The sequence below is a fragment of the Myodes glareolus genome, chromosome 12 (genome assembly GCF_982192425.1).
Source record: "Myodes glareolus chromosome 12, mMyoGla1.1, whole genome shotgun sequence".
Taxonomy (NCBI): Eukaryota; Metazoa; Chordata; class Mammalia; order Rodentia; family Cricetidae; genus Myodes; species Myodes glareolus.
In genome coordinates, this window is record NC_142037.1 from 10,576,167 (window position 1) to 10,600,875 (window position 24,709).

Consider the following 24,709-nt stretch of genomic DNA (forward strand, 5'->3'; position numbering starts at 1 on the left):
AGAGGGCTTTTGAGTTTACCTGAATTCATTTGTTAACAGGCTTTAATTTAAAAAAAAAAAAGAGTATAATAGCTAAAATTATTTTTAAAACCTGTCCAAGGACACTGAATAATCACAGACCACTGTGCCAATCTTCTGAAGTACTGCAGCCTGGTGGCCTGGTACCCTAAACACATCATTTGAGCAGATTATTAAGCTAGTTAAAGGAGCCTGAGAAGAGTTATTGGGTTACCATCACAGCTCAGCCGGTAGGGTGCTTGCCTGGCATGCATGAAGCTGAGTTTGTCCCCTAGAAGCAGAGAACAAACTGGGCATGGTGATACACCACTGAAATCCCAGCACTTGAGAGGGATTCAGGGTCATCCTCAGCTGCACAGTGACCCTGTCCCAGAAAGAGTAGCTCAACAACACTGAATAGAGTTATGCAGGTTCTCTATTGGCCAGCAGGAGGGATGTGATGAAGAGCAGCTCACTATTTGAGCAGTATCTCCACCGGCCGCGTTGAAAGGAAGGATCCGTGATTATTTTAACCAGATCATGGCTATTCTGCAACAGCATGCTGCTCTGCTGAGGTCTGGATAAGCACAAAGTTTCCTTGTGCTCACTCCAACCCACAGGACAGCTGCCTGAGACTGTGCTAGCGGAAGGCTGAGCTCTTCCTCAAGGAAAGGACTCTGAGTGATTAGCAGTCTGTCCCACAGGAGACCACAGTTGGGCCTGTCCTGGCGGGGACCGAGCACGGAGGCCTGCCACAGCTCCAGGAAGAACACATGGCATGGAGACCAAGACTCGTCTTAAGTCAAAATGAATCACTACTTTCATATGTCCTGAGTCATACTGGCATGAAATCAGAGGACAACAAAGAAAGGAAGACATTAGCCTTGAATATATTCTTTCACATTGTATCAGACTATAAACATCAGATATAAATGTTTGGATAAAGAAATCATTCAGTGATTTTTCAGTCACAGGTTATATGAATACATGTAAGAAATAAAAAAATACTATGATTCTACTACAGAATGTTACATCACATAAATCCCATTTGAAGAAATAAATAAATCCCATATGAGAAAATCAGGGCAACAATGACGCATATGTTACTGGAGCAGGAGCTTCAGAATTCCAGATGTAATAGTCAGAAGAAATCAGTTTCCGATCTACAAAAGGAAAAAGAAAAGAAATGATAAAGATGTTTAATCTTCGCAAAAACCCAGTAAGAGAATGAAGCTATCAGTTTTTGAATTTGTGGAGTATAGCCATGTCATGGTAATAACTTTGAAGTATTCTATTTATTTTACCCTATTGAGGCTTTATTACAACTTAGATTCCATTAAAATGAACTCATAAATATTTGGACAAACCATACTAGAACTTATATGAAATCTCTTACTTATACAAATGTTTATTTTCCCTACACCTCTAGTTGATTTTCTAATGAACCATTACTTTTCTTGGTTTTCCTTCTATGCCCTCTACCGAGTTCTGAATTCTAGTCGAGGTATTCATTACTGCAATCAAAGAGCCGGAGACACAAATCATCACCAGCTTCCCCAAAGCACTTTCGGGAGGCTTGCTTTCCCGTTTCTTCTGGTTTGGCTCCAGTCTAAGCATTGTGCTTTCACAGCTTGCACTCTGGACAAATGGTAACCTCCTTGAACCAAAGTTTTCTAAGTAATAAAACTGATGAAATTATGCCACTTGGAACACACACATTCTTCCTGTACGCGTCACTGACTATAACCCAGCCTTTTCTACCTTTCTTCATACCCTTCAACACGAACTCCATAAAGTCACACCACCTTTCCCTCTCCCGCTGTAGCGATCCTGGGAGGCGGCACAGCACACTGTTCAGAGAACAGGCTCCAGGGGCCAACTGCCTGTGTCTGAGTCTCAGCCATGTCCTTTACTAGCTATATGACCTTCACATGGTCTCTGTTCCATCAGTGTCCCCAGCCATAACACAGGGACACCAGCACATAAGGTGCTGTGAGGCTTAATGAGTTAATGTACATAAAATACACAGAAATTATATCTGGAACATAGTTGGTGAAAAACCGCTACTATTAAAATGAGCATTTTTACTAAACTATTTGCAGAGCCACTGTATACTCAGTACAAGGCAAATGAAAGTGTGAAGGAATAAAGGGCTAGGTACAGTAATTCATTTGAAATGAATTCTCATATTCAATATTCTTTATAGAAAGGGCAAATAGAAGCTGTGCATTGGTGGCACGCATCTATAATCCTAGGACTTGGGAATCTGAGGCAAGAAGATGGTGAGCTGGAGGTCACACTGGGCTATTCAGTTGAGACTTTGTCTCAATAAATAAATACAAAATAGATATATTACTGATATACTAAAGAACAGGTATATTATAGAAACCTTCTATTTATTATGTTTTTTGAAAATTTTGTTTAGTTAATATTAATAAAATACTTAAACATATTTTAGTTATTATCTAAAGAGATAATATTTCTCAAAGAAGATAAAAAATATGCATCTCTATTTAGACACAATGATGACTGTTTAATATTATACTTTCATAAAAGAACATATACACTATAGACACGCCCTCATCAGGTCACCTAAAAGCAGCAAAAGACTGCTAGAGGAGAAAACACAAGAGGTAGAGACAACACAGAGGTAGAAATACTGGCCCATCTGATTCCAGCATACAGAGTTACTGCCATTTACAGAAATTGCCTAGATTCTGTAGTACAGTTTCCTAGGTCTTCTGATGCATTCAGGCACAAAGTCTTCCAATGTTTAGGAACCTAAGTGTGAAACTAGGGGCATAAGGGTGATAAAACACTTGCCAGACATGCACGAGGCCTTGAGTTGTATCCCAAGTACTGCCCAAACAAACTCAACAAATGCCCTAAATATAGAAACTTTTATAAACTGGATCATTCCTAGATAGATGTATAACCTGGCATTCTCACCCTGCCTTTACCTACTCACTCCCGTCTGTTTACTTTCATACGCCACCTGTATGTATTTATGCTGCATTAAATAATTTTAAGTTTTGCTTTTCACCTCCTGATATATTAGTCTAAAAAATATGTACATATTTTCACATAAAGTATACATCGTAAATATATATGCATCTTACAACCAATAAAGTCAATGAAGGCAGGAAATCACCCTTCTATTGCTTGTCCATTGGTAGGATGGAGAAGGTGCTAAATGATGCTTATATTTACTAAGAATAATTAAATTTTAAATATAATCTATTCACAAAAATTATAAGGTATAAAATACTGTCATTTTTACTTAATTAACTTTCTTATTACATTAAAAGAAACCTAGCATGTGGTGCGTGTGCACGCGCGCACAGGACAGCATGTGGTGTGTGTGCATGCACACACGAGACAACTTTGAGGAGTCAGTTCTCTTCTCCCACTGGGGTCCCGCGGCTAGAACTCAGGCCATGAGGCCTGACAACAGTGTCTTTATTCATCTGGCCGCTCCTGTGGAGTGCAGTCCAAGCATGGAGTTGTGTGAGGGGGATTTTGAGTGCTTGTGAGGAAAACACCAAAAAAACAAGATAAAAGTCTTATAACCTCAGTTTCTTCAAAGAGATGAACTTGTTCTTAGCTTCTGCTTTCCTGCCACTCCCAGGTGAAGCAGATAGGAGTGGGTTTAACTTTGAGTGTTCATTACTGGTTATTGCTATTGTTTATATACTACTATTATACTACTATGTGGCTTGCCCTTGTGATCAGACACTTTGCTTAGATGACTCCTCTTAGCCCTCAGAGTGTATATTGTCTGATGCTCTGAGTAAAGTGGGCGCCTTGTTTTTAGGCTCCTCTGCCAGGCCTCACTGCCTTTAGAGCACTGAACAGTTCCCTCTTACTTCTCTTTATAAATGGGGACACTAAAACTTAAGATGTTCAGCAGCTTTTCCAAAGTTACATACATTGGAGTCAGACGAGAGTTTAATATAACCAGAGCAAATCTACATACATGCTATATACTAAAGCCACACCAACTGGGCCTGCTCATCCAGACTGTTTTTAAACACAAGTCAGAGGACAACATAAAGTTCATCAAGGGTTATGTGGGAAGGGATCAAACCCAAGAAATATTTATAAAATAGGATTATTTTCCAATCTCCAAGTTTCATTGCATTTCAATTTTGCCGTAGGTAGTGACAACACAGCAGCACCATTTTAATCCTGTTCAGTTTGAATCTGCACAACTTACATGTACTTATTTTTGGTTTTCCTGATGCAAAAACTTGAACTGAATGCTGATCGGCATAACATCCAGTGAGTGTATAATCTGAGATCCTAAAATGAAGCTAGGGAAATGAGAAAGTCAATTGAGGTGATTATTTGCTAAGACCCAAGTACTAAAGTACAGTTGTGAAAACACATAATAAATGTGTGCATACCCGCTTTGTACTAGTTCCCTTTCTTTTTAAGTGCTTAACTCATTCCAGTGCTCCACTAATGTGAGCCCTGGTGCACACAGGGAAGTAGTCAGTACTCAGTATGTGCAGCAGACCGTGCATCTGAACTCAGAACTGCTTCTGCTGCTACACGGCCTGAGAGAGCTATAGTCTTAGAACTGCTCCTGCTGCTGCTGTACTTCTTATATAGCTATATATAGTCTTTTCTCCCTAGCAGGCTATTTGTGATAAATTCAGATCGCATTTTTCAGTCAATTAATTTTACGTGTACAGACATTTTGCCGGCATGCATATCTGTGTCTGATGCCCTCAGAGGCCAAAAGAGGGCACCACATGGGTTCTGGGAATCTAATCTTGAGTCCTCTGGGAGAGCAGCAGCAGCAGCCAGTGCTCTTAATCACTGAGCCATCTCTCCAGCCCCAACCACATTCTTATTATATGTAGGATGTGTATGTTTTTTAATTAAGCACACAAATGCAATCATGACAAGAAGAGATACTAGCTTATCTCACGCTTGGGGAAATGGCACACTCTACCTATTTTTCTCGATAACCAAAATCTAACTCTTACAGAACTGTTATCACGTTATTCCTTCCCTCACCTAGAAAACTTTCTAAAATGTAAGCCACAGCTCTTGGATCCCATCCGTGATGTATGGTTATCACCGTGAATGCTAGCACCACACTGGGCTGTAAAGATGAGGAGTTAACACCTTTCTAGGCTCCTTGGGCTGTGGTTCTCATCTGTGTTGGTAAATACCTCACTTGCCAAGATCCTGCTATCTTTTCAACACCTCTCCCTACACTAAATCAAGGGCCTTGCACATTCCCAGCAAGCCCTCCATCTCTGCATTACATACCAAGCCATAGACCTTTTTTTTCTCTTCTCTGATATTTCTCCCATTTTGTGTGTGTGCATGTGTGTATAATAATTTTAACAATCTCTTTCTTACAGCAATTCACATAATAGGAAAGCAAAGAGTTTGTGCTTGCTTTAGTGTTTTAACTCTCAGGGTTAGAAGCTATGTAGACGAGGTCCAATCCATATTTATTATATGCTTTTGATCAGACTGGAACTGGTTAAGTGAAAGAAATGAGCAGGAAAATTCTAAAAACAGCCCTTGATGGACACACAATGTAGTAACATTCTGTATTTTTTTTTCTGGAAAAAAATAAAAAATTTAAATAATAAGCCTTAAAACAGGATAGTAGGTGGAGTCAAAGCCCACACAGAAAAATATAAATTCTTAGCAATGTATTCCCACCCCTTACTACTGTTGATTTTATAGATAATTATTTATCTTTCATCTTCGATTTCTCTGATGGCATTCTCTTTCCCTGTAAACTTTCTGGTTATTGCTTCAATTTCCCTTACTGATTCTTCTGAATCTTTCCTTATTTTCTTTTATTTATATGATCTAATTCATTTCCTAGGATCAACTTTCTCTTTTCAATGGGTACTCCTAAATCCTTATTATATGGTGGATCTTCATGAGAATCAAATTTTAGAGTTTTAGTTATCTGTTGGACATTTACATTAAGGTATGTTGTTATCATCAGGTATACATACCTATGTACATATGTACGGACATGCATATTCAGCAAATATCTATGTGCTAGGCACTGGACTAGATGCTGAGGATCAAACAGAGAATGAGTAAGAGTCATACAGTCTTTGTCATCATGCACTTTACTTCACTCATAAACGAATCATTCTGAGAAGCTAAAACATCTAGCAAAGGTTGAGGATATGCAGGCTCTCTCTATTCCAACCTAAATTACCTGTCCTTCCTATGGAGAACTCACATTCCTAGCACTGGCTTCTGAACCCATGTTCACCTCCTTTCACTCTTTAAGTCATTTTAAAAATACTATGTTTATGCAGCATGCATACTATGTGCTGCGTTGTGTGTAAGCACAGGCACTTACATGCCATGTGTGGATTGGAGATGGCAGAGGACAATGTTTGAGAGCTGGCTCTTTCCACTCTGAATTCCAGAGACTGAACTTAGGTTAAAGCTTTGACCCGCTGGGCCATGTTGGCCCTTACCCCATTGCTCAGATGAAGATATCAGTCAGCCTTCATGCTCACAAGGCCCTCAGTTTGCTTTGGCCAGAAGGACTCATGTCTGCTTCGAGACACCTAAAGCAGTTAGGATTGATCAGTCACTAATCCGCATGATTGAGAACACCCTAGAAATCAAGGGCTGCAGCTTAGTGTTGAACATAAATCTAATTTGATAACTAAGAATTGGGTAGCTTAAATTGGAGTGTTTAGGTTATTCTTAACTACTTTCCTTAAAATTTGAGCATTTGGTGAAACAGGAAAACAACTACTACTGGCCGTGGTGACTCATGCTTGTAATCCGAGCATTTAGGAGAGGTTGAGGCAGCAGACTCATAAGCTTAAAGTCAACTAGTGTTACACAGGGATTTGGAGAGCAGTTTGGCCTAAGGCCGAGATCCTGTTCCCCCCAACAAATGTTTCTAAGAAGGAGCTTAGCTACACAGAAAGTGCTAGGAAACACTAAAGCTCCAATACATACGTTACGCAGCTGAGAAATAAATGAGGGTTTCGGATGCGGTGGTTCATGTATTCACCTTTACATGTGCTGTATTTCCAATGCAAATGTGATCAAATGGCTGCTTGTTGTGGCCCTTGGCTCCAAACGTTAGAGTTCCAGAAAGACTAATTTCCATTGATTTGGGGAACTTCTGACCTAAACCACAAACGTATCAATCAGTTAGTCTAAAACAAAATTCTACAGCAAATGAGGAAAAAAAAATCAATAGACAAAACCTTGCTCACCAATAATCCAGACCAGCAAACTTTTTTCTCGATATACTTCAAGTTGACCAAAACTAACTTTGTATTCCAAATGGGTAATCGGACCTCTTTAAAAGAGAGAGAGAGAGAGAGAGAGAGAGAGAGAGAGAGAGAACATAGAAAAAAAAACCTCAGAAATAAGTTTTAAAGTTGATGATTCAAATCTTGTTACTGTTATTTACACCATAAAAGCAGATCTATACTCCAACTGCAGAAGAGAACAAAAAATGAATAAGATCTTAGAGAACAGCAGAAATCACATAAACATTTACAGTAACTATATATCACATTAATATTCCTACAGACAATTATAAAATCATATAGATTATATTCATATCACATGCATTGGTAGATTAAAATTATGATTTTACTAATTAAGTACACTTTGTAAGGAGCTACACTGCTGAACACATTTTAAAAGTAGAACTGACCTCCGCTCTAGCTGACTAAGTCACCAGGCGTTGGTGGTTAAGACTGATTCACATAGACCAGAGACACGACAGAAGTCAGGTCAGTGGCACAACGGTCCTTGAGGAAGTTACGCTGACTTAAGTCTGGAATTTATTTACAAATTTAAATGGAAAAAATTGAGGCATCATTTAAAGGTAAATAGATTCTTTCCATGATTACATTTTAGTTCACAATTGTACTCATTTGAAAAACAAAATTACTTAGCTTTTAAAAATATGGTAAATGAAGAAGACACTTTATTGTGGGACAGGAATACACCAGAAGACAGCAACCACGGCGTCATATTACTTGTCCCTACCTGTTGTAGAAAGGTATATGAGCCTCACAGATTTCAAAATTATTTTTTACACTTTCATGAAGTTTTAAATTAACTGTTATTTTCAGTTGTACTTCTTCTTCTTTCATGTGATAAGAACCCAATATTGGTGGGACAGGAACCTGAAAACAGACACAACTCTTAGTATAATTCTATACTATGAGTCTAAGATACAAATGGTGACAGGAAAAAAAAGCCCTGTAGTAATTAATATATTATTCATTAGCTATACATACATATTATAAATACATAAAATATATACTTTATAAATCTGTATACACCGGAATGGCTTTAATTCTAGAGGGCTATTCTACACTGCTTCTACAACAGCAACTTTGGTCCACATCCATGCTGAGAGCAGATTCCCTTCCTCTCTGAACAGACCAGAAAGGCACCTTACAAAACACACTTGCTTCTATTCTTGCTCTTCCGTGTTCTCAGACCTCAGCACGGTCGTCCTCTACACACACTAACTGCTCTGCCCACAGTTCCAAGTGCTTCCTTCCTGTCCTGTGACTATTGTTTCTCCTTTCCAGCCCCCACCCAGCTCAGCAATAGCTTAGCTGGGCATTAATGACTGCCTGAAGAGGAAGCTGCCTGTACACTGGTTTGAGCGAGACAGCTTATTGGTACATTTATGCAAGACACAGGGAAGTCTCTCTTTTATGTAGGCAGAGCATGTGCGAACAGACCCAAAAGACAGGGAACACTGGGAAGGAGAGGACAGACAAGGGAGACTGTCATAACTTGGCTTCTAAGTCTCAGGTAGTCTACATCTAGGTCTTGAATGATAATGAGAATCTTTTATAGGATTCTTCTAGTCAATCTGTCTGGAGCAGGGTTTTCTAATCTAACTGGCTGATAATTAGAAATAGAGACAATTGACACAACACAGTAAAAACATGTCAGACTTTGGGAATTTGGAAGACCTAGGTTCAAACCCAGGCTCTGCCACTTATCGGTCATTTAAGTTCTCTAAGACCCTCACCATCTATAAAATGGACACAATAACATCTACTTTAAGGTCTGTTGGAATTACTAGAGAAAAAGACGCAAAGTGCCTAGGACGGTGACTCACAGCACACACACAGTGAGCATAAATAGCTACGAATACCACATGTTTACTTAGCTGAGACTGTCTGCCTGTTATTTCGTGTTTGTATTTAAAACCATGACTAAATCACATCAGGGTCCATTCTGTGATCTGGGATTCTTAGTTAGAGATTAAAAAGAAAAAACTTCACTGACTGTGAAAATTAATGCTGTTATAGACATGAGAGATAAGAAAGAGGTAGTCTATTCAAAGACATGAACTTCTATCGTATCCACTCCTTCCTGTCCTGTAAATAACTCATGAGAAATTTCCATCCAGGAGCATTCATCAGAGTGTCAGCAGTCTCAACTGTGCGAAGGTGATTTACCGGAGAAGTGTAGTGGCATAAGCTGAATGACTCTAAAGGCGGAGAGAACGGGAATTTATAAGGCCCACTAAATGCAGAATCATCCATTGTATCAAGGCTACTAGTGGTCAGAATGGCTGAATCAAGAGAAGTCACACAAGGATGAACGATAATATCTTGAAGTGGAGATCCATTGGTGGGGAGATTCAAGCTGATAGTAACACTTGGCATGATTCCTTCCAAATCACACTGGAAAGCAAGCAGAAACAAGAATTACCAAGATCTTACAGCAGTGCAGCTTACCTGAGGCTTTTCTGAATTCAAGTCACTTCTCCCAACGCATCTTTTCTCTATGCATTATTCTCTTTGCTCTGTTTTCTGATTAGCAATTTGATAGTTAGCCAAGCCAGTGGTCAGAAAGGCTTCACAGACCCCTTGGCTCTCCTTTAAGCCCATATAAAAGCTAGTTCAAATCCACTGGTTTCTCTCAGGACCCTGACAACCAGGCCCTTACAATGCTACCGTTCACTAGCTCAATCTGACTTGTTTTCGTCTAGTCCAGTGGTTCTCAAACTGTGGGACATGATTCCCTGGGGGTGAACAACCGTTTTACAGGGTCGTACATCAGACATCCTACATATCAGATCCAATGAGTACAATTCATAATAGTAGCAAAGTCAGTGACGAAATAGCAATGGAAACTATGGTTGCGGGGGAGGGGCACCACAAGAACTGTATGAAAGGGTGGCACATAGTTAGGAAGTTTGAGAAGCACTGCTCGAGCCCTCCAGCCACACTGACTCCAGACTCAGACATTTCAATGGCTCCTCTTTCATTTGGTATACTTTTATGCCTTTCATTGTTTGGTTCCCATCTAACTCTAATCTTCTACCCCTTGATTTACATTGCAAACGTATAGAAATTCTGCATTTTTTCTGAATAAACCATCCCGTCTTGTCCTTCCATGCGCACCCGAGCACCTGCTGGTCCTTGCCGGTGTGCTTTCTCCCGATACAGCGTTTTACTTAGTCAGGAGCCATCACTGTCTGGGGAAAGGCACTTTCAGGCAAGCTTGACAGTTTGATCCCCAGGACCCACATGGTAGGAGAGGACCAACTCCCCCAAGTTGCCCTCTGACCTCTATGTGTGTGCTGAGACATGTGCACCCACATTCATAACCCACACACACAAATTTATTTTGGTTTAAAAGAAAGCTTTGCACTCTTTATGCCTAGCTCATTTTGATTGTGTAAGCCTTACACTGCACTGCCTAACAGTCTGTTTCTGCATGGAGACACAGGGTCTCCTATGTGACTGAGTTGGCTTGGCCATGGTAGGGTAACCATGAAGGATTTCATTATCCTTGGGAGGTTGGGGAAGGCAGGTAAGACAGCTCCATAGGTCTTTTCACGAGCTCCTATGTATGACTACCAGGGCCAGATGATAGAGCAGTTTTACAGCTCTCTCCTTAAACCCAGATGACAGGGCACTTTCCCAGCTCTCTCCTGAAATCCCAGATGATAGAGCCACGTTCCCAGCTCTCTCCGTAAATCCCAGCTTTGAGGTTCAACACACTAACACACAGTTCAGACTTCTCTGTGAACTCCTCTACCTAGTCCAGTCTCCTGAATGAAGTCTTGGTTGACTTGTTTCTGTAACCAAAAGAAAACATTTATTCCCCAGCTCCTCTGGTACTTGAGAGTCTCAATGTCTTTACTTCATAAGCCTACACCAACACACCTGGTTCTTGGAGCTGGAGTTACAAGCAGTTGGCTGTGAACTGCCTGGTGTGGGCGCTGAGAACCAGACCTGGGTTCTCTGCAAGAACAGTAAGTACTCCCATTTGCTGAGCCATCCCTCCAGCCCTTATTCACTTTGCAAAGTGCTGGATTCAATTAGCAAAATGAGCCATGTTTGATTAGACACACAAGGTGTTTAGCAGACGGACTCGGCAGGCAGAGTGCTCAGGTCAGATGCTACACGCAATCTGCACACGCAGTCACCGCTGGTCACCATGTGATCTGTGCTCCTATTTGTTCCCCTCTTGCAGCTTCGCGCTCTTTCTCAGCAAGAGCTGCGCTGTGCTTCCTCACATATCCAATGCTATTCCCAGCAGAGCCTGAAACTGCTTCTATTTCATATCCTTTTCAAATCTTCAACCTTATTTCCTCCCCAATATCAATATAAAATCTTTCACTTTGAAATGTTTCAAATACCTGTTTAATTTTATGCTATGTGTGTTCACCAGGGTGCATGCATGTGCATCACATGTAAGCAGGAGCCCACAGAGGACAGAGGAGGTGTCAGATGCCCAGGAACGGCAATTCGACAGCTGTGAGCCACCATGTGGGTGTTGGGAACCAAACTCAGGTCCTCTGCAGGAGCAATACTTGCTCTTGACCACTGAGCCATCTCACCGTGTCTGATCTACCATCTAACACATAGCAGTTCATAGTGTATCTGCTTCAACAGTAGGCAGGCATACTGAACTGTGCTGGGGCACAATTAGTAGCTTAGAAAGGTCTTTTTTTTCTACTTTGTGACAATTACAAGAATATCAAATTTGAAATTTGAATTAAAAAAATAGGTGTTATATAACATTTGTAAATTAGCAAGAATAAAAGTCTTGATTTGTTATTTATTGAGATAATAGACACCCAGATATTTAAGAGTAAAGAGTATTAAAACCTAAAGCATCATTTACGTTCATTAAATTTTTTCCTAGCAGTGTATCATTCACAATGAGATCGAAGAAACTGCACCTTTATGGAAACCGGCACAACTCCCGCTGTCTAGTCACTTAAAATACTGTAAGTACAGGATGAGAACCGCTATTCCAGAAGGAATCTCTATACACCCTTTTAAAATCCTTTTGCATATATGAATCTGGACCTGAGAACTAGGAACTATAAAAGAAGACACATAGAAGGCTATCTTATTTTAAAATAATAAAAGATTTACAAAGTTAGGCGACTTTGTAAAGACACCGGTCATTTAGAGGTAATGGACAGCCTCAGAGAAACATTTACTATTAGGCTGAGGTATGCGCCATTATCCCTCCCCACTCTAAAGCACTTTTTAGAAAATTGCATTGATTGATTTTAGTGTATATGAGCATGTATGTGTGTATACATATGTGTATAAGCATGTATGCTACAGAACATGTGTGGAGGTTAGGGGAAAACTTGTGAGAGTCAGTTCTCTCACCACATGAGAGTTGGCAATGGAACTCAGATTGTTAGGCTTGGAGAAAAGTACCTTTACCGGCTGAGCCATCTCACCAGCCCCTCCTTTATTTAAAAACCATTTTCATTATGGTCATTTGAACCAGGGTGAAGACAGTAACTCACACTTCCCACAAACAAGAAACTAGGGTCAGCTTATCAATGAGCAGAGAAATGTATACATCATGTTAATCACAATATGTGTAACATCCAGGAGGAAGAACAGCAGCCTTTTCTAATTTTTATTGCACTGAACTCACGAGGAAAAGACTCAGCACCTTAAGAGTGATGAATGACACAGCCCATGGTTTTCAAGCTTCTCAAAATAGCTCTTCCTAATAGGATGAACAACTTGAATGCAATTTTGAGCAGAACAGAAACTTTTAGCATAGACAAAACTTTTAGGTTACTTTAATTATAAAAGAGTCAACGTCGTTATCTAATTCTGTTCTTAAAATAGATTTTATCCATAGGATTTACATACAGTAACTAAATGGTAAATTTACAAAATATATAAAATAAAGGACCAAAAAAGATATTTGAGCATACTATTAATACATAAATGTAGTGTTTAATTGGAGGACTTTGTTGATTATTATTCAACCTGATGTTAATCATTGCTATCTGTACTGATGTTTCCACTTTCCCCATTTTCTAACTTTAAGACAGATAATTCTATCATTGAGCTATTTAAATAAAATAAGCACCCTCTTGTTATTTGATGTGAAGTCAGAGGACTTGTCAATTCTTTCCTAGAGAAACGGAAGTGAGATGGCGCTACAGGATATTCACAAGGTGTCCCAAACACCTCTTTTCCAGAGGTGGATTTGATTCTGTGTGTCCTCATGTAACCAGACTTAGTGATTGGCTTTGCATCTAACAAACAGAACATAATAGAAAAGATGCTGTGGCTTTTCAGAGTAAGTCGTGAGAACCATAGCTTGAATCTTCTTCTCTTTCACACATACACAAGCACACACTATCTGATCTGAAAGAGGACAGCCACCAAGTGGTGAGGACAAGCCAGTGGAGACATGTGAAGTGGGGACCAGGCCTCCTCCCATCAGCCCACACTGACTTGACAGTTGTGTGAGTCATGTTGCAAGCAGATATTCAAGCCCCAGACAGATCTTCAGATGATAAGAGCTCCAACCAATACCCTGACTAGAGGCTCATGAGATTCTCTACTGAAGATTCCCAGCGAAGCTGCTCCTAAAGTTGTGACCCACAGAAACTATTAAGATAATGTCCATTTTAGAGCAATGAGATAATTCATTGCATAACAGTCATTAAGTGAATAATTTGCAAAAAATACAGAAAGATAAAATTTATCCTTAGCTGCTGCTAAGGATAACAATCACAACTTTTAAAACTGTAAAAGACAAGCTGCAACATCTTCTGTTCTCCAGTGTTAAATGGTGTGACAAAGCAAATCCTGGAGAAAAGCTCACCTTGCAAGCGACTGTCCCAACAACTTGCCATGTGTCTGCTGCATCCTGTTTACCATACTGCATGCACTTCACTTTTTCAGTGATAGAAATAGAAATCTGAGGCTTTCCTTTGTATGCTCCAACTTTCCATGCTGGCTGTTTGTGTGGCTGAGTCACAGATGAGAAATTAGTACTACTCAGTGAATTCTGCAAGTTAGTGTCCAACAGAGTACCCAAAGGACAAGCCTGCAGAAGCAGGTCAGGCAACTGGCTCAACTTTGTGTTTAGGTCTGTGTCACTTTTCTGACTTGAGGAGTAAAGAAAATCCTGTATCCCGAAAAGCAGTTCCAAGCCTTGTGAGACTCCACTAACACTAACTACAGATGGACGAGGAGACAGAGCTTGTTCAACCAGTGGAACACTTGCATAAATCATATCGTTCCTCAGAAAAGCAATGACTGGCCAGAGTTCTTCACCGCCTACTGAAAGTCCATAGATGGGTGATTTGCTGGTGTGTGAGCAGCTATCGCGCCTCTCCACGAAGTCTTTATCATCACCCGATAATCTCAGGTGGAAGAGTAATGCCTTCAGGAAGGGACCATCTTCGGGTACAGGAACATAACTCACTCCATTGAAGATCTTGGCTCGCTTTTCAACAGTAGGGTATCGTCTGTATCAGGGAAACAGAAACATTACAAACGATCCTTCCACGTACATCAATGGAAGAATTAAAAGGCTTTAAGACAGAAGGCAAACAGTCATAGCTATAAAACATAAACCAATGAATAAATAACATGCACTACCAAAGGAAAAAACCCTAAGCCATTAAACCTGCTAATGTGTGACTGGAACAAATGTTTCCTATTTAGGATGTTATCTCAAGTGATAAAATGTACTATTTACTGTGGAAAGTGACTCAATTTAATTAGTTTTTTAAACAGGTAGAGTACATGTTTCTAATTCAAAACCTTTGTTTTAAAGCCACTCAGATTCCCTCTTGGAAGATGTTATGGTTAATCTGACTGTCAACTTGATGGGATGTAGTGTTGCGGGATATTCAATCACACTGTGAAACTCTGACACTGTTAATAAAATCAACTTTGGATCGGGGTGGAACCAGCGACTAGTTGACAAGAATTAGCTATAGAGAGCACAGAGGACCCAGGAAAACGGACAGAGAGATGCACAGAAAGGAGTGGGTAGGGACTTAGAGAGTTTTGATCTTTGGCTTGAGATGAGCGGAAAGATACTTCTCTTGCTGGGTCTCTAGTCGAAAGTGAAGCTCAGCTGGTTGCTCTTTGGCTTCTCTGATCTAGCAAGTTTTCACACCAACATCTGACTCTCAAGGTTTCACTGGTATACAGAATAATAAAGTCTTAGTTAAAATCTACACTTGCCCTCTGCGGCCAAGATGGTGACCACAGGACCGGAAACCTTGCCAGGCCGCAGTCTGAGGGGAAGGATGTTGACTGCGGAGTGGTGGGTGCAGCAGTAGTTAAAATAGCAGAAGATTCAGGTGCAGTCGCTAAACCAACAGAAAAACAATTTCCCATACGGAAACAGATCTTTGGGTATGTCTGTGGGACAAGGTTCTAGATTAGGCTGGGGTTGGAAGTCCCACCCTGAGCACAGGTGACCTCGCACCATGGGCTGGGTCCTGAGCTGAATGAGATGGAGAAAGAGTGGGGGCAGTATTAGCTGCTCTCTGCATCCTGATGTGCATGCTGTGTGACCAGCTGCCTCATGCTCCTGGACCACGTCTCCAACCTGATGGACTGTACCCTTAAACTTTGAGTCAAAATAAATTCTTTTCTCTCAAATATCTATAATAAGGGGTTTTGCTTTTTTAATTCTACCTTAGATTAATCACAAAGTGATTATATTTACGCCTCTAAATTTTTAGATTCATTTATTGAGATTATACTAATCTACATAATGAATAACAGATGCCCTGAATGTTCTTAACAACCCTTGTAAAATAGGGGAGATCATTTTGTAATACTGGCTTATCTCTATAGTACTGAAAGATATTTAGAGATAATAAAAAAGAGAGAAATCAAATTAATCCTTTACAGTCTATGCGCACTGGGTAGACAGTTAACTTACTAACCTCTCTGCCCCATTGCAAACCAGAAGACGTGCAGGCCCCTTCAGTCTTCTGTGAGACTCCACTAATCACGGCCACACCTCTCTCCAGGGCTAAGGACTGAGTCACTAGATCCTAAACACTGGTTTTCACTTTCAAAAAATATACTTTTCTTTATTCCTTTTCCTTCTACTTCAAGGTTCAGAATAAAGTTATCGACAACTCATTTTTTGAGTAAATAAGCAAGCCCTCTGTGATGGCGCTTCTTGGTTGTCGAATTGACCATATCTGGAATTAACTAAAACCCATGTGGCTGGGCACACCTCTGAGGGTTTTTTTTTTTTTTTCTAAATTAAATCTTTTAAAGTGGGAAACTCCACCTCTAATCTGGGCCACACCTTTGTCTGGCAGCCTATGTAAAGGTCATGGAAGAAGGGAGCCTACTTTCTTTGCCTGCTTCCCTTCAATCTTGCTGACAAGTCAATTCCTTCTCTGCACTGGGGACTTCTTGGGGACTCCAGTGTACACAGAAGGTCAGCTGAGACATCCAGCTTCACAGACTGAACAACCACTGGACTCTTTGACTTTGCATTGGTAGACAGCCATTATTGGACAACTAGTGGGTAACCAAAGGCTGTTACCCACTTCAGTAAACACACACACACACACACACACACACACTACACACACAAAATGTTCATTCTATCTGTTCTGTTCCTCTAAAGAACCCTGACTAATATACTCTCCTAAGGCCATTTTCCTATTTATAAAATACATGAGAGGTCAAGAGGTATATGTCAGTGGAAGAGAATTTATTTAGCATGCATGGAACACTAGGTTCAATCTCCAGCACCAAAAACAAACTAAAACCTAGCAAATGGATAGCTACTACTAAGATTTCTTTTTATAATTTTCATAACAATATTTTCCTCTAATAAGATACTAATGTTTGATAATAAATAAAAATAATGCATTGAAATAATCTACTAATTAGTGGACCTTCACTTAGATTCTTACGCATTTTTCTGATTGAAAAGGGGAAAAATTAGCTAATATACCATTAGTGACTTGTCTTACTCTCACAGTTGATTATAAAGAAAATAAACTAATCTAGGACCTTACACAATGTCTTAATATGTGTTTAAAATTTTGTTAGCTGATTTAATCTGTTATTTCAAACTAATCGAGGTTTTGTTTCATGTTGTGGGATCTTTTGCTCACACTCTTGACACTCCCAAGACTGCCCAATAAAGTTCTACCTTGAACCAGGGGTGGATCCAGTGACTAGCTGACCAGAACTGGTCATAGAGAAGCCAGCAATTTCGACAGAGAAGGCACACAGGAAGGAAAGGGCAGGAGCTTTCTCGGTTCTGGGACCAGGGAAGAGCCTCTTGCAGTGTCTCTAATTGCCACTCAGCCTCTCTGGGCTAGCAGGTTTTCATCCCAGCCTTTGACTCCTGAGTCTTATTGGTAAATTGAACGATAGAGACTTAATTTAAACCTATATATTGCAGTCATGGCAGAGCTGGGGCTGAAGGATCAGAATCCTGGCCAGGCCATGGCCCGAGTGGCCGGCAGGGCATTGACTGAGGGGCTGTGGGATAGCAGATGATAATTAAAATATCAGTAGATTCATGTGCAGTCATTGAGTCGACAGAAAAACATCAGTTTCAAGACAGGATTAAGTGTCCCTATAGCTATGGGTGTAATACCAATCTGAGGTGCATCCAGACTGTTATACGAAGATCGTTCGCCCTCTTTTATCATAAGTTATAGCCATTACTCTTTGGTGTGTATGTGGAGAATATGCAGTGCTGTGACTCTTTCCTCTGGGCGGAGACAGAGTAGCTATGATGACCCAGTCAGGACTGACAGGAACCTCTCAAGGCCTCCTCTCCCCAAGACACCAACACTACCGCACAACAGGTAAACAACTGACTTGGGGGACTGTGGCTGTGTGTCTTCTTGTGAGTCACCTATGCTCCCTTAAGTAATCCCAACAAACACACTGGTTTGTCAAGCTCAACTTGAATAGATTCCTTTGGTCTGTTACTGTCTTTTAAGTCTAGGGTTATTACACATTTATAAGAAGAATTCTAATTGGTCGAGTCAGCTATCAGGGTAAAAGCCGAAGGATCAGAGAAGCAAAGCAGTCAACCACTAGAGAATTCTTACTTCTACCAATGTTTGGACCAAAGGGTGATCCAGTCTATAAGAATCCTCAGACTGCTGCTGTCTCTATGAAACCTCAGACTGCATCCATCTCTATGATCCTCAGACTGCATGCTCAGACTGAATCCTTAGACTGCATCTAAGCTCTTGTCTCCTTCCACCTTACATCCCTGTCTCCACCTCCCTAGTGCTGGGATTAAAGGTATGTGACTTGCAAGTACTGGGATTAAAGATGTGAGCTGCCACCACCTGGCTCTGCTTCTCTTTTAAACTGAATCAATTTCATATAACCCAGGGTGGCCTTGAACTCACAGAGATCCGTCTGCCTCTGTCTCCTAAGCGCTGGGATTAAAGGTGTGTGCCACCACTGCCTGGCCTCTATGGCTAACTAGTGGCTTGCTCTGCACTGCAATCTTCAGGCAAGCTTTATGTAGTAGATTCCAAAATATTACTACATACATTTCTTTATATCTCTTCCCAGGACAGGCTAAGGAACATATGTTAATTCATATCTACTGGCCTTAACATCAGCTTCAAGTGGTCAGAAATCTGAAAATGCAGAACTTTACAAAACTTGCAATTCATTCAATAATACAGAATTAAAGCAACACATAGATGAATCCATCACGTGACCCCCCCCCCAACTTGCTAACTCCATAGAGATGTAGTGAAACTTACTTAAACGTGTCTGAATGTGTCGTCTAAAGTACGTAATATGCACAACTGGGAAAGCAATCCCAAAACCAATTTTACTCTCATTTCCCAATTCTGTGTATATACGTGTGTGTGTGTGTGTGTGTGTGTGTGTGTGTGTGTGTGTGGTGTGGGAGAATTGTCTGTCAATTCTGTTTTAAATAAATGCTAATTGGCCAAGCAGGAAGTATAGGCGGGTCAACCAGAGAGGAAGTAGAGGTGGGGCAATGAGAACAGGAGTATTCTGGGAAGAAGGAAGCTCTTCCCCCATTTCTGCCCAGACCACCAAAGAAGCAGGATGTGGACCTGCCCTGCTGAAAAAGGTACTGAGCCATGTGGCCAACATAGATAAGAATAATGGCTTAATATAAGCTATGAGAGCTAATAAGAAGCCTGAGTTAATGGGAAAATCAGTTTATAATTAATTCAGACTCTGTGTGATTTTCTTTGGGGGCTTACTGGCTGTGGGAACTGGGCAGGATGGAAACCCCAACCAACAAGCCTATATATGTGGAGTGGTGGGGGTGGGTATGTGCATTTGAGTGCAGATGGCTTTGGAGTCCAGAAGATGCTGGATCCATTTGGGGCTAGAGTTAGTGGTGGCTGGTGAGCTGCACTACGTGGGTTCTGGGAAATAAACTCTGGTCCTCTGAAAGAGCAAGTAAATGTTCTTAATTACCAAGCATCTCTTCAGCTCTGCATGAATTCTTCAAATGGGCTTACTTTTTCAATTACCTAAAGTCTCATTTCAATTACAATGCACAAAATCAGAACATTGGCACAAAAAAGACAAAGTAATAGAACAGAGATAGATCAATGTTTATATAAAGGAATATAGCAAACATCAATAGTGAGCCAAGTGGCTTACCTGATGATGTCAGGAAAACTGTCAAATAGCATAAAGAAAAGGTGAACTTCCCATTTACCACCATATGCAAAGCTGAACTTCAAACAGACTAAAGGCTTAAATGTAACAGACAAAACTATACAGAATGAATAAATTGGTATCTTTGGAAAGTAAAGTTAATTCACAGAAGAGGAAACCCAAGAGACAAAATACAAGCAGCTTCCCAAATGCTAACACATTCATTAGAAATTAGTGAATTTCTGTACTTTTATGACTCTTCCCCTAATTTTTACCAACAAAGGTAATCTAATTTCTATTTGTATATCTTTCTCTAACAATATTTGCTCATCTTTTGGGTTTCCTTTTCTGCAGCTAGTCTGGTCTATGTATTGAGTTCTAGGTCAGCCAGTGCTACGCAGTGCCGGTCTCAAAATAACAACAAAGACCTAATCATGAGTTCCTCAGTCACACTACCCACATGTGCTTACTGTTACTGGTTTGTAACATTAGCATAGACTTAGAACCCATTCCCTTTCTGTCATGCAGGAAGTTCGAGTGTAGGTGCTGCTTTCCAAGAAAGCAAAGCTACTCAGTAAGTCAGAGGCTTCTCAGAAATACTGCCAAGAACAGGAAACAACCTCAAGAGTGACATGAAATTAAAAAGTTTCTGTAAAACAAATAAAATTACAAGCAAAGTGGAGAGAGAGACAGCCTACAGATTGGGGAAAAAACTTGGCCAGCAATACTTTATAAAGCAGTTAATATCTTGTATAAAGAAGTGCAGAAACCACACACACACACACACACACACACACACACACACACACACACTTCCCCAAACTTCCAATCAATAAACGGAGAAATGAACTCAATAATAAGTTCTGAAAAGAAACAAAAATAGCTTAAAAAATTTTTTTTAGAAGAGTACACGATCGCTTTCCGTATTTTAAACTACTGTATAGTCCTCGTCGTAGAATTATTTTGGTAAGAAATGGCAAAATCTAAAAATGGGATCAAATCATTTATGTCACCTAGGAAAAAATTATCGTAATTTAAGTTTCTATTGTTCCTTCTATGTTGTTCAACCACTAAAAACTGCAAACAATAATGACTTCTAGCAATCACGTACACTGATAAGATGAAAACAGTCTATTGCTCCACAAGGAGTTTTTGGAAGAATGTATACTCTAAAATAATTTTGCCACTGAAAGTTGAAAAACCTGAAACATGCTTAGTGCTCAGTAAGTTTTTTTTTAAATTTCATTATATCTGTACCAATCTTAAACAGATGGAATTCATTTTAAGATACAATAATACAGCCGGGTATGGTGGTCCACACCTTTAATCCCAGCACTCCAGAGGCAGAGACAGAGAGATGTCTGTAAATTCGAGGACAGTCTGGTCTACATAGCGAGTTCCAGGATTGCTAGGGGTATTTTTGCCTCACAACAACAACAACAACAACAACAAAGATAGCAACGTGTCAAGCAACTCATTTCTTACAACAATGTCAGAAGGTACAGCATACAAAGGTTCACCCGGTCAGCGGCGCTCAGAGAGCTGTTCCGGACAGATTTGGAATTCAGTGCACACAGGAACGATCAAGTGCACGCGACCCGTTCTGGGCGTCACTACGCCTGACGACGCAGACTCGCAATTACCTGGAGAACCTGACGGTGCCACCGGGCGGAGTTCCCGGCTCGTGACGGATGAGCCACACTGCTCGCAGGGCCATGGTAAGCAGCCGCAGTATCAGACCATCACAGAAACTAAAGCCGCCATCCTGCCAGAGCAGACCGGCCTTGGGATGGACTCCGCCAGGGAACGTCGGCGTTCACTGCGCGCCGCAAGAGCTCACGGGAGACGCTCGCTCTTTCCACTGCGGTGACTCAAGTCCGCCGGTCCCTCCAGGAAGTCAATACACACCTCGGAAAGTCCAGGAACCCGCACCCGAATCTCGACGGACCTTCCACTTCCGGGACGGCGGCCCGCGAGGCTCAAGGCGCGTCGCTCGCTCTCAGAGGCGCGCCTCCTCGGCCCGCCTGCTCCGCCAGGTCCGCCGAGCGCGCGCAGCGCCACTTCCGGCGTGCGAGGCGGTGACAATGGGAGCGGCGCGGGCGGCGCCGGGAGGCAGCTGACAGGCGTCTGCGGCTCCGCTTCATGGCCGCTCTCCCGCGCAGCCTGCGCTGTGTGAGGACCCGGGCGGCCCGCGGCCGTCCGCAGCCGGGGCCGGAGGCGGGAGGCCGAGTTGGGACGTGCGAGCCGCGCCGCTGAGGCGCAGCATGTGAAGCGGAGACGGCCTCGAGCGCGGGGCGAGCCTCTCAGCCGGCCGGCATGGCCACGACGGCCGAGCTCTTCGAGGTGGGTCCCGGGGCTCGGCGGGGGAGGGGCGGGGACGGACGCCGGGCCTCGCTCGGGTCGCCGGGGCCGAGGTGCTGGCGGCGGGAGCCCCGGCTAGGCGAGCCGGGTCCTCCGTGCGGATCCTCGCGCCGAGCGGGGCAGCGGGGGCCACCGCAGCCGGGGCTCTCGGAGACCTGTCCCCGTGGACGGCCCGGCAGGCTGGAAGTGGCACCGGGTGCCTGCCGGCTTACCGTACAGGCTGAAAGCCTGGGGCATGTTTTAGCACAATAAAGGCCTGCTTAGCCTCACCGGTGGGCTTAGGGCAGCGCCGCAGCTCACGGTGTTTAATTGCCGTGGAACCACCCCGCTGCTACTTGGAGAATCCTTAAGGTGCGAGGTGCTGTGGGCGGTCAGATGTATTTCTTTAGTGTCCGGATACTTCAACTTGAAAATTGGATTTGGTGGTGTTCGTTGTAAGAAGCTGTGATGTTTGAGATAATGGAATGGGTGACAAAACAAATGAAACAATGTTTCCTTATGTGAAAAAAAATAGAAATAGAGATAAAAGGAAAAATGAAGGCTCTGCCGGGCTTACTTCCTAACAACAGAAGTGTGAGTTGTAAAGCACACTGCGGTTCCAGTAAGAATGTCACCATGGGTGAAAAATCGGGTCCTCTCGATTTGAGCTTCAGCGTGGATTGTGGCTTGAAGTTTAAATGTCGTGGTTTCCATAACAAACTCAACTTTTTTCACTGTTACTTTTTTGTTACTGCACCTTGGCTTGCAGTTATGCCTAGCACAGACATCGCATTTGTTCAGTGAAATAGCATGCTTAAATTGTAAGCTATAATGAAAGTGATTTGAGTGGAGGGTTATAATTAAATTTAAGAAGAATTGTTGCTTTTTCTCAGGTGTAGTGTCTGGAGATGCACAGTATTAGCGTCTCTAATCATAAAATTCTGCCATCTGTTTATTTACACTGGGCCAAGGAAACTGTCTTAGTCCTCTGAACGTTTACTGTGTATCCTTGATCAAAATACTAGGTAATTCTGTAGTTCCTTGCTTCAATTTTTACATCGTTACAGGCTTTGAGATATTTAAATAATGGGTTTCACTAGTCACTAATTAACAGAAAACCATCCCATTACTCTACTGCTACAATGAGTTCTCTTTGATGCTAGCAGTTTTGTATTGGATCATGCTCTATTTCCTTGAAATGTATGACCAGATGAATCCAGTAACTTACTTGAAAATGTGTTTTCTTTCCCAGGGATGAAGAAAAGGGGGTGAAGAAATGTATGTTTGTTCTCTAGGTCTTGCCATTTAGTGGAGCGTTGTTAAAGTTGTTTAACTTAGACCAGTTCTGTAGTAGCTGATTAGGGAGCCGGTGCTGGTGCAGTCACCAGAAGGTTCTTAGGACAAACTTAAGCATATCGATAAGATACATGACTCCCTCGTCATATGTATCTTATTTCATCAAAGTTAAAAGCATAGTAATAGCTACAATTAAATATTATCAGTTATGCATAATTAAGAAGTCTATTAGTGTTTTCCTGAATTGCTGTAAGTCTAACCCTGCAAGGACTCTGCTCATGAGTAAATTTCATTCCCCAAGTGAAAAGTTGACTTTTTTGCTCTAGGAAGGGGAGAAAGGAAAAGGCCCCCAGTCCCTGCTGCCATTTCTGCAGCTACTGTCATCACTATGGGTTGCAGATCTCTTGTTTCCTATTCTAAACCACAGCTGGAGACCTGGGGGAAACGGCAGGATGTAGTCAAGGATATTTTGTTTTTATGCATCCTGGTTTTCATGTTCTACTAAATAAAATTGTACTTTCATTTTCCACATTAGAAAAATTTAATGGAAACAAAGTAGAGCTTTGAACCCATGAAATTTCATTGTTAACTCTGCTTCTTGTAAAATCTTATTATTGGTTTGGTGACTCATCTTTTTTAACAGACAACTTCTGACAATAAAATCAAACTGTAGGATCTTTCCTCAGTTGACAGAATGATTTATTAATAGATGAGTCAGTGGTTGCAATAATGTGCTGGAAGTTTCCCAGAATACCCTTCTTAGTTTGATTTCTTGTTGACAGGTCTTTCTGAAAGAATCCATCTGTGGTGTTTCTGAGTAATAAACTCAGGATGGCCTATCAGAACTGAGATTCCTCAGTGGTTTGGGTTAATGATATATTCAGCATATCAAAGAATAGCTTGAGTGGTAAATTCCTTTTCTGTTGCTTCAGACATTGCTCTTTTACTTCTACTACTGAAAATACTTTCTTATTCCTTTGCTGAATGGCTCTCCTGTCGTTCTTACATATTCTTCCCATTTCTCTGGGCAGCTTACATTTTATAGGAGAGTACGTTATTAAAAACTAGAGTTCTTTATTCATTCAGGAAATATTTTTGAGCACCCATCAACTTCAAGATAAAGTGCTAAGCTTATCAACACTGCATGTCTCCTCAGACATGCCACAGAA

At 41.4% G+C, this 24,709-nt stretch overlaps 2 protein-coding genes across 5 annotated transcripts in view; one reads left to right on the forward strand and one right to left on the reverse strand.

Moving 5' to 3' along the window:
• Positions 1-871: 871 nt before the first annotated feature.
• Positions 872-21,806, reverse strand: Ap5m1 (adaptor related protein complex 5 subunit mu 1). 4 transcript variants are annotated; one of them, XM_085698499.2, is made up of 9 exons: positions 21,548-21,806; positions 14,110-14,758; positions 9,456-9,683; positions 8,017-8,156; positions 7,230-7,315; positions 7,022-7,140; positions 5,991-6,055; positions 4,214-4,310; positions 872-1,160 (listed from the first exon to the last, which is right to left on the reverse strand). In XM_085698499.2, the coding sequence occupies exons 1-8, from the start codon at positions 21,619-21,621 to the stop codon at positions 4,220-4,222; spliced, it is 1,452 nt and encodes a 483-aa protein (XP_085554625.2). In that variant the 5' UTR covers positions 21,622-21,806; the 3' UTR covers positions 872-1,160; positions 4,214-4,219. The 4 variants fall into 4 exon arrangements, with proteins under 4 accessions (XP_085554625.2, XP_048285917.3, XP_085554626.2 ...); XM_048429960.3 differs by lacking the exon at positions 5,991-6,055; XM_085698500.2 differs by lacking the exons at positions 5,991-6,055; positions 21,548-21,806 and adding an exon at positions 21,390-21,535.
• Positions 21,807-22,007: 201 nt separating this feature from the next.
• The window catches only part of Exoc5 (exocyst complex component 5), a 47,753-nt gene continuing 45,051 nt past the window's right edge, over positions 22,008-24,709 (forward strand). Inside the window, exon 1 of the mRNA XM_085698498.2 lies at positions 22,008-22,247. Within this exon, the coding sequence (XP_085554624.1) occupies positions 22,221-22,247 (27 nt within the window). The 5' untranslated portion in view covers positions 22,008-22,220. The remainder of the gene's footprint in view (positions 22,248-24,709) is intronic.

Bases quoted from the DNA above. Each gene is read 5' to 3' on its own strand.
- Ap5m1 (XM_048429960.3), bottom strand. From the start codon at position 21,621: ATGGCCCTGCGAGCAGTGTGGCTCATCCGTCACGAGCCGGGAACTCCG. The intron at 14,759-21,547 runs GTAATTGCGAGT...TCCCTGATACAG, and splicing joins GGCACCGTCAGGTTCTCCAG to ACGATACCCTACTGTTGAAA. The intron at 1,161-4,213 runs GTAAGTTGTGCA...TTCCTTTTGTAG, and splicing joins AAAACCAAAAATAAGTACAT to ATCGGAAACTGATTTCTTCT.